The sequence below is a fragment of the Erythrolamprus reginae genome, chromosome 1 (genome assembly GCF_031021105.1).
Source record: "Erythrolamprus reginae isolate rEryReg1 chromosome 1, rEryReg1.hap1, whole genome shotgun sequence".
NCBI classification, from domain to species: domain Eukaryota; kingdom Metazoa; phylum Chordata; class Lepidosauria; order Squamata; family Dipsadidae; genus Erythrolamprus; species Erythrolamprus reginae.
The window spans coordinates 140,083,016-140,094,996 of NC_091950.1; the positions used below are offsets into that span (position 1 = coordinate 140,083,016).

At 38.5% G+C, this 11,981-nt stretch overlaps 1 protein-coding gene across 6 annotated transcripts; it reads left to right on the forward strand.

The window, feature by feature from the left end:
- The first annotated feature begins 1,885 nt into the window (after window positions 1–1,885).
- Window positions 1,886–11,068, forward strand: VPS37C (VPS37C subunit of ESCRT-I). Of its 6 annotated transcripts, none has more exons than XM_070767207.1 (7): window positions 1,886–2,003; window positions 2,830–2,891; window positions 4,527–4,582; window positions 5,788–5,903; window positions 5,991–6,162; window positions 6,633–6,715; window positions 8,873–11,068. In XM_070767207.1, exons 4-7 carry the CDS (start codon window positions 5,811–5,813, stop codon window positions 9,617–9,619), a joined length of 1,095 nt encoding a protein of 364 aa, XP_070623308.1. In that variant the 5' UTR covers window positions 1,886–2,003; window positions 2,830–2,891; window positions 4,527–4,582; window positions 5,788–5,810; the 3' UTR covers window positions 9,620–11,068. The 6 variants fall into 6 exon arrangements, with proteins under 6 accessions (XP_070623308.1, XP_070623333.1, XP_070623343.1 ...); XM_070767242.1 differs by having other exon boundaries at window positions 1,914–2,003; window positions 2,830–2,926; window positions 4,527–4,604; XM_070767215.1 differs by having other exon boundaries at window positions 1,914–2,003; window positions 2,830–2,926.
- The last annotated feature ends 913 nt before the right edge of the window (window positions 11,069–11,981 follow it).

Below are 11,981 nucleotides of genomic sequence, written 5' to 3' on the forward strand. Positions count from 1 at the left end.
CTTCCCATCCAAGAAGCTTCTTCAGTTCTGACTGAATGATGGAGAATGGAAGGAGAGAATTAGAATAGAATAGAACAGAATTCTTTATTGGCCAAGTGTGATTGGACACACAAGGAATTTGTCTTTGGTTCATATGCTCTCAGTGTACATAAAATAAAAAGATACATTTGTCAAGAATCGTGAGGTACAACAGGGTTCAAATAAGGATGTATAGTCCTTGTAGTCACTTGGTCATTTCTTTCTGATCATCTGAAGTCATTCTCTCAGAAAGAATGCTAATGGCCAGATGACTGCAAGGAACAGTACTTGTTCTTTGATATCATATGTTTTTGCAGAAATTTTAGATCTAGGAAACAAGGATGTAAGATCAAGAAAACATCTATGAACATAAATGAGCAAAATAAAGTTTTTAAAAAATGAAACATAATCAGTGTTTCTCTGATTAAACGAGCTATATCAGCTATATTTGAAGGATATGAATGATGAAATGATTCACAACGAAGGAAATACAGTGGTACTTCTACCTACAAATGCCTCTACTTATGAACTTTTCTAGATAAGAACCGGGTGTTCAAGATCTTTTTGCCTCTTCTCAAGAACCATTTTCCACTTACAAACCTGAGCCTCCAAAACTGTAACCAGAAAAGGCAGGGGAAAGCCTCTGTGGGGCCTCTCTAGGAATCTAAAAAAGCGAACCACGAACTCATTGAAGCCCACCTCTCAACATTAAACTGGAAAACTCTATTCTCTGAATGCTACACTACTGATGACCTCTACAACATTCCTACTCGGAATGAAAATTATCTTCAGACTTCATGTACCTCTAACATGTACCATAAACAAAAAAAATAACCTCCCCAACTCAATAAGAAAATTACAAACAAGAAAACTAAACTAAAACCCTCATTGTGTATATATATTTTTATTTATTTATAAATAAATAAATAAAAATAAAGCTTCCATGGGGCCTCTCTAGGAATCTCCTGGGAGGAAGCATGGCCTCCACCCTCCCTGTGGTTTTATTATTTATTTATTTTATTATTTAGATTTGTATGCCGCCCCTCTCCGCAGACTTTTCCCAAACGCATGCATTATTTGCTTTTATATTGATTCCTATGGGAAAAATTGTTTCTTCTTACAAACGGAACGAATGAAGTTTGCAAGTAGAGGTACCACTGTACTAGTTATAGCAGTTTCTTTTTGGTATCTCATGCCTCTCATTTATATGAATTATATCCTATTTGTTTTCTGCCTTTTTCTTTGAAACGCAAAACCATGTTATTTATTTTATTGATTGATTTTGTCCATTACACAATGAGGGTTTTAGTGGGTATACACATAGTAAAATACATAATGAAGGTTATAGAGGATATACGCATAGTAAAATATATCTAAGAAAGAACAGAAGATATAGGAATAAAATATATCAAGGAAAGAATAGAAGAAGAGATATAGGAATAGAAAAAAGATATAGGAGTGATATGGATGTGATTTAGTACAAGATGGTGGCCAAGAGATACAGAAAACGTGTCCTCCTTTGCTTCCATCCAATGATTATCCGGAGTTTTGCAATGCAAAGCAGCTAAATAAAGAATGAGATCAGAGCGCCACGAAATGCAAAAGAACTGTCTTTCACAAAACGTATCTCGGATGCAATACAAATTTTTAAATCGCATATTAACATCCCTCTATTTTTAAGATGAGAGATCCGCGGGACGGAGGCCAATTGTCAAATTCTCGAATTCGACTCTCTCAGGTAGCAAAACCACAACGCGTCTGATACAAAAGGTTCCCCAAAACTGAAAGAGCGTCGGTTCATTGGCTCTGTCAGCGGATTAAACCATCTCCTTTCCGGGTAATAATAAGGAGAACCCTTAAATTACCCCCCCTCCTTCATGGTAGTAACCTGAGCGGACGCAATTTCCGGCTTTCTCCCGGAAACTTCACTTGATGGCGTTATAGTAGTGGGATTTTTTGTTCTTCCTTCTCCCGGCTTCTCCCAGGTATGTCATTATGGTGAGGGAGGCGAATCGCTTAAAGCCTTTCTCGCGGGAAAAAAGAGAAAGCCCCCCCTCCCGCCCCGCCCCCCTCTTTAGGAACGGCGCTGTCAGCTGGTGGAGGGTCTTTGATGTCGCGCGATGCCTTCTCTCTCCCCCCCCTTGCGCTGAGCAGTCCCGCGCGCATCAGCTGGCGCGAGGGAACAATGCTTTCCTTTCAGGGGCCGCGCGCGCTGGGGAGGCTGCCGGCGTTCGGGCCGCTCTGGGAGGCTCCACCTTTGTGGCGGGAGCCTCAGAGTTGAGTCGGGAGGGGGGGAGGGGAGACGACCCTTCGTAGGAGCATCGGTTTTAAAATGAATCTCAAATCTGGGGTCCTCCTGTGATGCAAGTCCCAGGATTGAGCGGGATGACTGGGGATGATGGAGTTTGTAGTCGATGGCTGTAATGCAACGTATCCGGAGGGCACAAGGTTTGGGGCAAGCATGGGTAGGCAAAGTTGGCTCTTCTCTGACTTGTGGACTTCAACTCCCAGAATTCCTGATCCAATCATGCTAGCTCAGGAATTCTGGGAGTTGAAGTCCACATGTCATAGAAAAGCCTGCTTTGCCTACCCATGGGGGCAAAGGGTGTCTCAGTGGCCAAACAGGTTCCAGGGTAAATGTTTAATTCACATTAAAAAAGGATTGTGTTCTTTGGAGTGAATTAATAAGCGTGGGAGGGGTGTGCCAGTTGTTTTATTGTACTGTTAATTTGTCCCTAAAATTATAGTGAGAGACTGACTAAATGCTATGCTTAATTTGTGCTAAGTTCTTTTGTCATTTATCTCATGCAGCAGCACCACCAAATTTGTCTGTCCTTCATCCTTGCTGGATTTGGCAGTGGCACCATTCTGAGGTATTTATTTGTGTATGTGTCATGTATCTTTCCAGGTATTATATTATTATTATTATTATTATTATTATTATTATTATTATTATTGTTATTATTATTATTATTATTATTAATTAGACTTGTATGCCGCGCCTCTCCGAGGACCCGGAGTGGCATACAAGTCTAATAAATAAAGGTGTAAAGAGCAACTTCCATGGAAATTAAAGTTTTGCAGATGTCTTTCCCCTCTCCCCCGTAATTGATAATTGATTCCTCCTCTTTTGCTATTGTCAAGTGTACTGTGAAAGTTATTCCCAGTTTTATAACTTTCAAAATTATAAGATAAATGTCTGTCTTGTAAATTTAATAAATTAAATTAAATATCAGTAAAAAATACTGGCTTGTAGAGGGAATTCATCTGATACAACTGAAGTATATTTTGGCTGGGAAATTATTCCACTGGCTCCTTTTTTCCAATTACACAATTTCTTGGGGTTAAACCAAGGGTAGGCTACTGCCCGGATGGGGGAAACACAGTAGGGTAGCAAAAATGGAACTCCACCCCAGAGCACCCAATTTGCACTGAAAGATGTTGAAAGAAAATGCAGGGCGTCCTTCATAAGCCACATCCACAGTATGGTAGTAAAAAGTTTGGTAGCCCTTCACTGGGTTAAGATATTGTTGAATGTTGTTGTAAATGGTCCTGTACTTGTATCATTATATATGAGAAAATGATGTTCTTATTTAATTTCCTATCTTTAATTTCTATTTTCATTCTTTATATTTTTATGTTTGGTGGATTTATTTTTATTGTTTTTATGGAATTTTATAACAGAGACGATTTATCTGATTTGTGTTCTATGTAAGCCTCCAAGAGTCTTTTCATTGCCTTTGGATAACTCTGATTAATAGTTACATGTCATGCAAGAAGATCTGGGGATTTTAGCTAAATATTTATTCAAAAAAGAACTAAAAAATCATTTCTGACTTATACACTTTCCTGAAAATATTAATTATATTGTACACAAACAAGTTGTCAATAGTGATGGGCGAACCCAATGGTGTTCGGGTTCGGCAAGTTTGGCCGAACCCGAACGGTCCGTGGCACCAAAGCTCCGCCCCTGGAATCCCATCGTTTTTTATTTTAACGGATTATTTATTTATTTTTATTTTTATTTTTACGAAAAAGGACGCTGCAGCGGCGCTGCAAGAAAAGGGAGGTCCTTTCACGTAAAAATACCTCCCTTTGCTTGCAGCGCCGCTGTGGCGTCCTTTTTTGTAAAAAAAATTTTTTTTACATGAAAAGACCTCCCTTTGAAGGAGCTGGGGAATACCTCCCACGAAGAGATTCCGGGGGTGGAGCTTTGACATCACGTATACCAGCAGGTTGCTAAGGACGCCAAGGTGATCACTTCCTGGATTCCTGGTTCGGTTCACCCAACACTAGTTGTCAAGAAGCACACTTTCATTTTCAAGTTATATACACTTTCATTTTCTTTGTTACTCATAAACTTAAAGGAAGAATTAGTGTTCAGTACAGAGAGAACAACCCAATTATTACTTATATTTTCCCCTTAGCCAGAGGATATTTATCATTCACTTTGGGAATTATGGCAGCAAATACAAACTTGGTTGTTTGTTTTGTTTTGGTTTTTGCAGAAACTGATGGTGACTCTTCAGAAACAAGTCTGTGAAACATTTTGTTTAAACCAAAGGTAGAACAATCAGTAGCAGAGAGTCTCTCTCTCTCTCTCTCTCTCCATCCATCCATCCATCCATCCATCCATCCATCCATCCATCCATCCATCCATCCATCCATCCATCCATCTATCTATCTATCTATCTATCTATCTATCTATCTATCTACCGTGACTGGATATATTGGGTATTTTTCCTGAAATATAGAATAACTTGCAGCAGAGATTATTGAGAATATTTTAATTCACTTTAGTGTCTTTTTATTTTTTTCCTGTTGCTAATTCTTTGGAAGGTTTATATATTTTTCCTTGCTCATCTATGCTGTACAATATTCCCATTATTAGCGATAGGTGCTGGAGAGATTATATTTAATTGTGTCCGTCTTGCGTTTTCAACTGTTCCAACCATTAATTAAAGACAGCTAAGTTATGAATGAAACCAGGCCTGCCATATTCCTAATTAAAATCAGGAGGCTGGCTCTGATGATGCTGGAGGAGAAGGAAATCGATAACTGAAACTTGTTTGTTATCTTTCCCTGGTATGAATGGAGACAATGTTACTCATAAATGAATAAAGATGTGCTAAAAAATATAAGTAAGTAAAATATTGTTTATGTGAGAAGATGGTAGGCTTGGAATTTTTGCAGGAGTCCAGAGTTTAGAAGCATTAGATCAGATCGTAATAATCTCACCCCATGACATTATCAGTTACTACATGCTGACTGTAATGGTCAGACTGTGATTTACAATATTTTCTTTCTCATTTCTACTATAGATTTACCAAAACTGTATAATATGTAATGTTGTTTGTTCGGGGCTCTTCTGCAGTGCTTTGGCAAAGAGCCCAAGGATCATTAGAGTTTACATATGCCAATAAATTATACTTTCTTGCATCTATCTCTAGTAGTTTTGGTCCCTCTTTTAAGGTGGATAAGCAGTAGTTTGTATGATATATTTACCTACTATGCATATACAGTACTTACAAAGACATGTTTACCCTTTTTTGTCAGAACTTCCTTAACTGGTCTGGCACTTATATGTAAAGTTACCCTTCACATTAATATGCAAAAGTGGAGAAAGGATGAGTAATTATTATGCCATCTTCTGATATAATTTTTGCTTGTGGATATGGTTTCCCTAAATTGAAAATTATCCTGCAACCAAATATGCTTGGATGATGATATGAAGATAGTAATCATCTTCTTTTTCTCTTAATCCCAAAGGAATTGATGAACCCTCACAAACAATGGAAACCTTCAGAGACAAAACTGTAGATGAATTGAAAGAACTGCAGGAAAATTTGGAAGAGATTGAACGGTTGGCATTGGAATCGGATGAGGTAATCATTCATATACATGAAAGTTATTGAAAAGAGAAACCCATTTTTTAAAAATGAGCTATATCCGCCTAACATTTCTTTTCTCAGGTCCAGAATATACAGTTGGAAAGGGAGATGGCTCTGGCCACAAATCGTAGTCTTGCAGAGGAAAACCTGGAGTTCCAGGAGCCCCTGGAAACAGGACGCGCAAACCTCTCCGACAGATATCAAGATCTACAAAAATTGATAGAGCAATGCCAGGAGCAGAAATCAAAGCTGGGTAAATTTTCAGATGACTGTAGCTGATAGGGATAGAGGTGGAATAGAATTAGCCAATAAACTTTCTCTAGCTAAGGTTTTGGGTTGTTGTTGGGGTTTTTTTGCATTTCCTTCATCTTGGTCTTGGAACATGGAATAGCAAGAGGGTATGGTTGACATTTCCTCATCTAGATGCATTAGTTGATATCCCCCAGTGGCCAAGCCTGCACATCATTATAGTGTCAGTGACCATCTGGTCAAAAACTGGACATGTAATAGAGTTTGCATTTTAATTGATCGCCTTCCCTTCTTCCTTCTTGGTTATGGTTTCAGATTCCAAGACACTAACTCTTAAAGCAACAGAATTAGTCTTTTAGAGCTGGTAGCCTTCATGTAAGGTATATGTGTGGGACCAGGTGCTTGCATTGAAATGAAAAGAAGAAGAAAGATGTATTTTTGTTTAATTTTTAGCTGTCTATTTTTTTTCCTCAGAGCAATTCTCAGCAGCAACAAAGCCTGATACACTGTTAAATCTTCTGAAGGTGGAAGGACTCAAAATTGAAGAAGAATCTGAGGTTAGTCTGTTATTTAAATTCCAGTGGGAATAAATTATTTTAATTGCTTTTATTGACAGAAAATGAACCGTGAGTTCTATCTGACTCTTAAACACATCCTTTATTTATTCTTGAAATTGACATCCATTATACCTGAAAATTCCACTGGGCAAGTGATAAAAGAAATGGAGTATATTTCCTCCCTCTCTTCCTTTTCTTGCTTGGGTCTGATTGGTACTTTGCTTGCAATGAATCAGTATTTTTACCAGCTTTTGATCCTTCACTATGTGCATAGCATCTATCTTATTTTGGAGTATAACACACACCTTAATTTTTTGGGGAGAAAAGCATGGGAAACAAATTCTGCCTCTGCCTCCCAGCAAACAGCACAGATGATATAAACTGCTTTGTATTTCTGTGCATGTGTGTCTGATCCATAGAAATAGCAAAGAATTTGAGAAATTTACATTATAACAGTATACTAATGCCAGAAAGTTTTCTTAAATATAGTCACACTAACTCCTCCCTATTATTTAAATAGATCTACTCCAAACATGTCTAATCAGGATTTAACTCAGTGGCTTAATACTTAAACAGGACACTATTGCATTTCAGATTATACTGTACTTTTACAGATCTTTAAAATTGATGTGGCTTTCTGGAAGTATACATTATTCTCTGCTTTTTAAAAGAAGATACAATAGCACTGGGCCTCTTCAGATGAAGCATTTATTTTAAAAAAGCTTCATTTTGTTAAGTTGTCTACAACAATAATAAAGCAGTCTTTAAAAAATATAAAATTTGAACATTTTATAGACATTTATAGTTGTTGACTTACCTCCTCGAATCCAGTTTCAGCAGTCTCATTAGCACAAGAAAGAAAATTCTGCCTTTACCTCTATCTCCCAACAATTTGCCCCCTTGCAGCTAGTTTCACTTTCAGTTTTAGCACATGGCCTGCTGCAGCCTCGTGAAGCAGCTGTGTGTTGGGAGGCTAATGCTAGTTGCCTGTGCTAATCAAGTTCTGCACTGTTTGCTGCAAGGAGGTAAATTGCTGGGAAGCAGAGGCCAAATGGTGGGGGTGGCTGGGTGGAGCTACATTCGGTGTATAAAATGTGCCCACGTTTTCACCCTCTTTTTGGAAATAAAAAGATGTGTCTTATTCTGTGAAAAATATGGTAACTTGTTTTCAAGTAAATTCAGTGAGACATCAAAAGGAAGGTTTAATAGTCTATTGTCTCATCTCACCATTTCATCTATTTTGAAGGATTGTTTCACCTAAGCAGAGTTTTGCATGGAAGTCTAATTGAGATTAGTCACCTAAGCATGAATGGAGCACAGACTAAAATATAGCAGGAAATAGGTTCTCTGCATTATTTAGGAATGGAAAGAAATGTACAGAACTTGCACTTTTACTCAAATTCTTCATGTGCTTAACTTAGGTCTCAAGCTTCCTCCCTGTACTTTCTCTATTAGAGAAGAATAACCATTAAATTTTCCTTGCATTATCCTATTGTTTTCAAGGGATTTTGAATAGTTTAGGTAAGGGAGTCATATCATCAGGGAGCTGGAATACAATAGTGGGTTCTGGTAATTGAGACTGGCATTTCTGTTGCTAAGCAATGCTGCATCATTTAACTTGGGAGATCTGAGCAACTTGTGACCTTCAGTGCTGACTTTCCCGTTGGCTTTGCTTATGGGGATCTGCAGGGAAGGCCACAAAGTAAGCAGAAGACAGCTGAAACTTGAAGGCTTAATTGTAAGTACCAATTCTTGCAACTTTGAATGGTCACCAAATAAGCGGTTCTTTTTGCTGGTAATGAAAAGGAAGGGAAACTAGTAGAGATCTATTTCAAGTTATTTTGCTCTCATCAGCCAGCCATACCCTTACCAGGATTTGAATCTGGGGAGTCTGCCTGTAAGGCAGTTGGTCCAAATCCTGGTATGGCTAGTTGATGAGAGCAAAATAGCTTGGAATAGATCAATACTAGTCTCCCTTCCTTTTCATCATTAAATATGTTACACATATAAAATATAGTTTGTCAGCTATAAAAATTTAACTGCCTTGGGTAGAGAGGCAAAAAGGAAGCAGCATGCTCCCTCCCATATTTGGGTATACCAAGGTGATTCGACAGGAAAAAAATATTCATATTTATATTATTTATATTTATATTCCAGATGATGGCTGAAAAGTTCCTGGAAGGGGAGGTGCCTTTGGAGACATTTCTTGAGCAGTTTTCTACCATGAGGAAATTATCTCACCTACGACGTGTAAAAGTGGAAAAACTTCAAGAAGTGCTGCAAAAATCTCAGCCCTTGCCAGAGCCCGCAAATGATAACGGGTTTAACCACCAGTCTTCTTCCCACGTACCTTCTGGACCTATAAATCAGCAGCCACAGAAGCGTTCAGCTGGGGAACCAGCTTTCCCTTTGCCTTATGGTCTGTCTCCTTGTGTTCCAACAGGCCCTTCAGCGTATGGGGCTCTCCAGCCAGGCCCCTTTGGAGGAGCACCAGTTACAGTGGGACACGTTGCCTCCTCTCAACCAAGTACCCAGCCCCCATTCCCATATAAACCACCCTCAGGTCCTGCATACCCCTCTGTTCCTTCATGTAATCCAGTTCCCCAGCCTCAGACAGGTGATCTGGTTTCATCCAGGTACTCTTGGTCTCCATCCAGAAGACCATCTTCTGGACCAGGGTATCCACAACCTCCTCTCAGGGCTCCATCAGTAGCACCAGGATTCCCTCAGCCTATGCAGCCTCCCTATTTTCCATCAGGAGGAAGCTCACAGTGTCCTTATCCAACTCAGCCTTCAGTGGCTGGCTTTCCTGTTCCCTCCCAGCCTCCGTATCCTCCAGGTCCTTCTTTTGGGTATACGCCACCACCTCTTCCCCCTCGGGGCCATACTTGGTCAGGATATTAGACCAGCTTTCCAAGCAGTGTTTTCCACGGTAGCTGATGAAATGATGTCTTGCTAGCTAATGAGCCCCAAGATGAAAATTGGGGAGGGCCCTCCTGAGAAACATTATATACATAAGCATTACCCTGATGGAATAAATGATGGAATAATACCGTTAAGTGCTGCAAAGAAAGGCCACCGTTTGATGGTTCTGTTTGTAAGTGTAGTGATGGTAGGCAGCCTTAATGGAATCCATATTGACCAAACATTCAGTTCAAGCCATAGTATAAAATACATGCGAAGACCCAGAGGTCTTCTCATGGTGCTGTGCTTGCTAAGCTCTTAAAAGGAAGGCTTAATTGACAGCCCCCTGGATCCGGTTTTGTGTGTGGGCGTGTGTATGTGTAGTTTTCTAATTTAGTATATTAGAATATATTTAAAAAGTTTGATATACCTATATTCTTACAAAGAATCTGATGGAGAAATCAGATAAGCCTTTCTGATGTAAAACATGCTTTCTAAAAAAGAAGTCTAAAAGTTTCTCTTGGCATTAGGAAGTACCTCCTTGACAGTAATGGTATGTTTGCTAACTCCACAAAAAAAAGAATATTCACCTGCTGGAAGGTACAGCAGGTTGCCCAACAATTGCTGCTGGATGTTCTCATATGGAAGCTTTGGAGAACACTTGCCAGTCTAAGGGAGCATGTTTCTTAGAACTGCAGTGTAGTTAACAGCAATGGATGAGATCAGCACCAAAGGCCAAAACTATTCTTAGTTATGCTCACCCATTTTGCTATTTGTGGTGAGAGCTCCACAAAGTCCACAAGGTGCTCCTCTAATCTCATACTGCAATTTTTTTTTTAAAAAATCTGCAATTGTTTGGATTCTCCTTTGATAACACTTAAATAACTTGCACTTTCTTGATTTCATACTATGAAACAAGACTTGCCATGACTTCTTCAGTCCATACGTAATGTATGAACAATTGCTCTTATGATTTTGTTTGACCTAAGGAACTTCTGATCTTGGTATTGCTTGGCAGTTGGCTAGCATTATAGATTAATGGAAAGCCAAATCACTATGCATTTTTTTATATTGGGGAGTAAATGAAGTAATGCCCTACCTACCCACATTGAGTGTGACAACCTTCTCAGGAATTTGGATTTGTAGCTTCCATCATATCCAGATCCTTTTTGTTCATAGTCTTTTAATTTTTCAGAGAATGTAGCAAACAGGCATTCCCCTTCTTTTTGCTCATTGTTCCACTTTGGTTGAGAAGAAACACTGGCTATCAGTTAATGGAATTCAGGAGATGTAATGGAAAACAACATAGTTTTGCTAAGCACTTTATCCTCTTGCTTGTCTGTAATTTATTTTTTAAAAACAAACAATAGATTTGACTTGACTTTCAGACTTGATGGAAGCAATTGCATATATGTAATTGATTATGGTAATAAAATTTGATGAACTGCATAGAATCGTGTGGCTATGAATTTTGACAATGAGGCTGTAGCTAATTTATACTTGAAATCTTGCAACATGTCATTTGATTTATATTGTATCAATAAGGGTCTTCATTTTCATCTCACAGATTCATAACTCTTTTGTACTAGCTGACCTTTAGTTTGCTTAAAGATATATTTTTGTGACAATATCCTGCCTACAAAACCAATAGATTTAACTCATCTCCAATTCTTTTAACATTGAAGCATATGTATTCTCTAAATTTTAGTTTTCATGATTCATATCTTCCTCCTTTATTGTTCTGTTATTGTCTCTCCATTCTTTCCAGTATACATTACTGCCTAGCCAATAATAATTTAAATGATCATTTAACACTAGCTTTTCCCAACATTGAACTAATGTGTAATAACTTCATATCTGACTCTCTTTCTAGCTAAGCAACTTCATATAAAGTGTAGAAAGGAGTAAGAAATGGGGGGGGGGGGGGTGTAAAGAAGAGAGAGAAAAGGAAAAAGCTATAATTTACATGAACACTGCTCGCAAGACTTCTCCAGATCTTTCCATCTTTGCATCTTCGGTTCCATTTTTTCCATTCATCTCTTCATATATACCGTTTTGGCTTTTTACATTACAGTTTCCCCACATCGGTTTATTTGGACCACCAGTTCCCCTTCCTCTTCAGCCTCTCATTTTTTCTTTGTATATTTGAGATTTGATTCTCATTCTCTTCATAAATAACCATACCATACAAATAACCAAATCATTTTAGAATACTGTACTCACATTTGTGTTCAGTCTATATTCATTCCACATCCCCAATATTGACCACATTTTCCTTCGCTGCATACATTTAAGTACTGTACCCCATTCCAGCAGCAGCCAAGTTCTTATGTTTTTCCTAACATACCCATATTTCACCTCT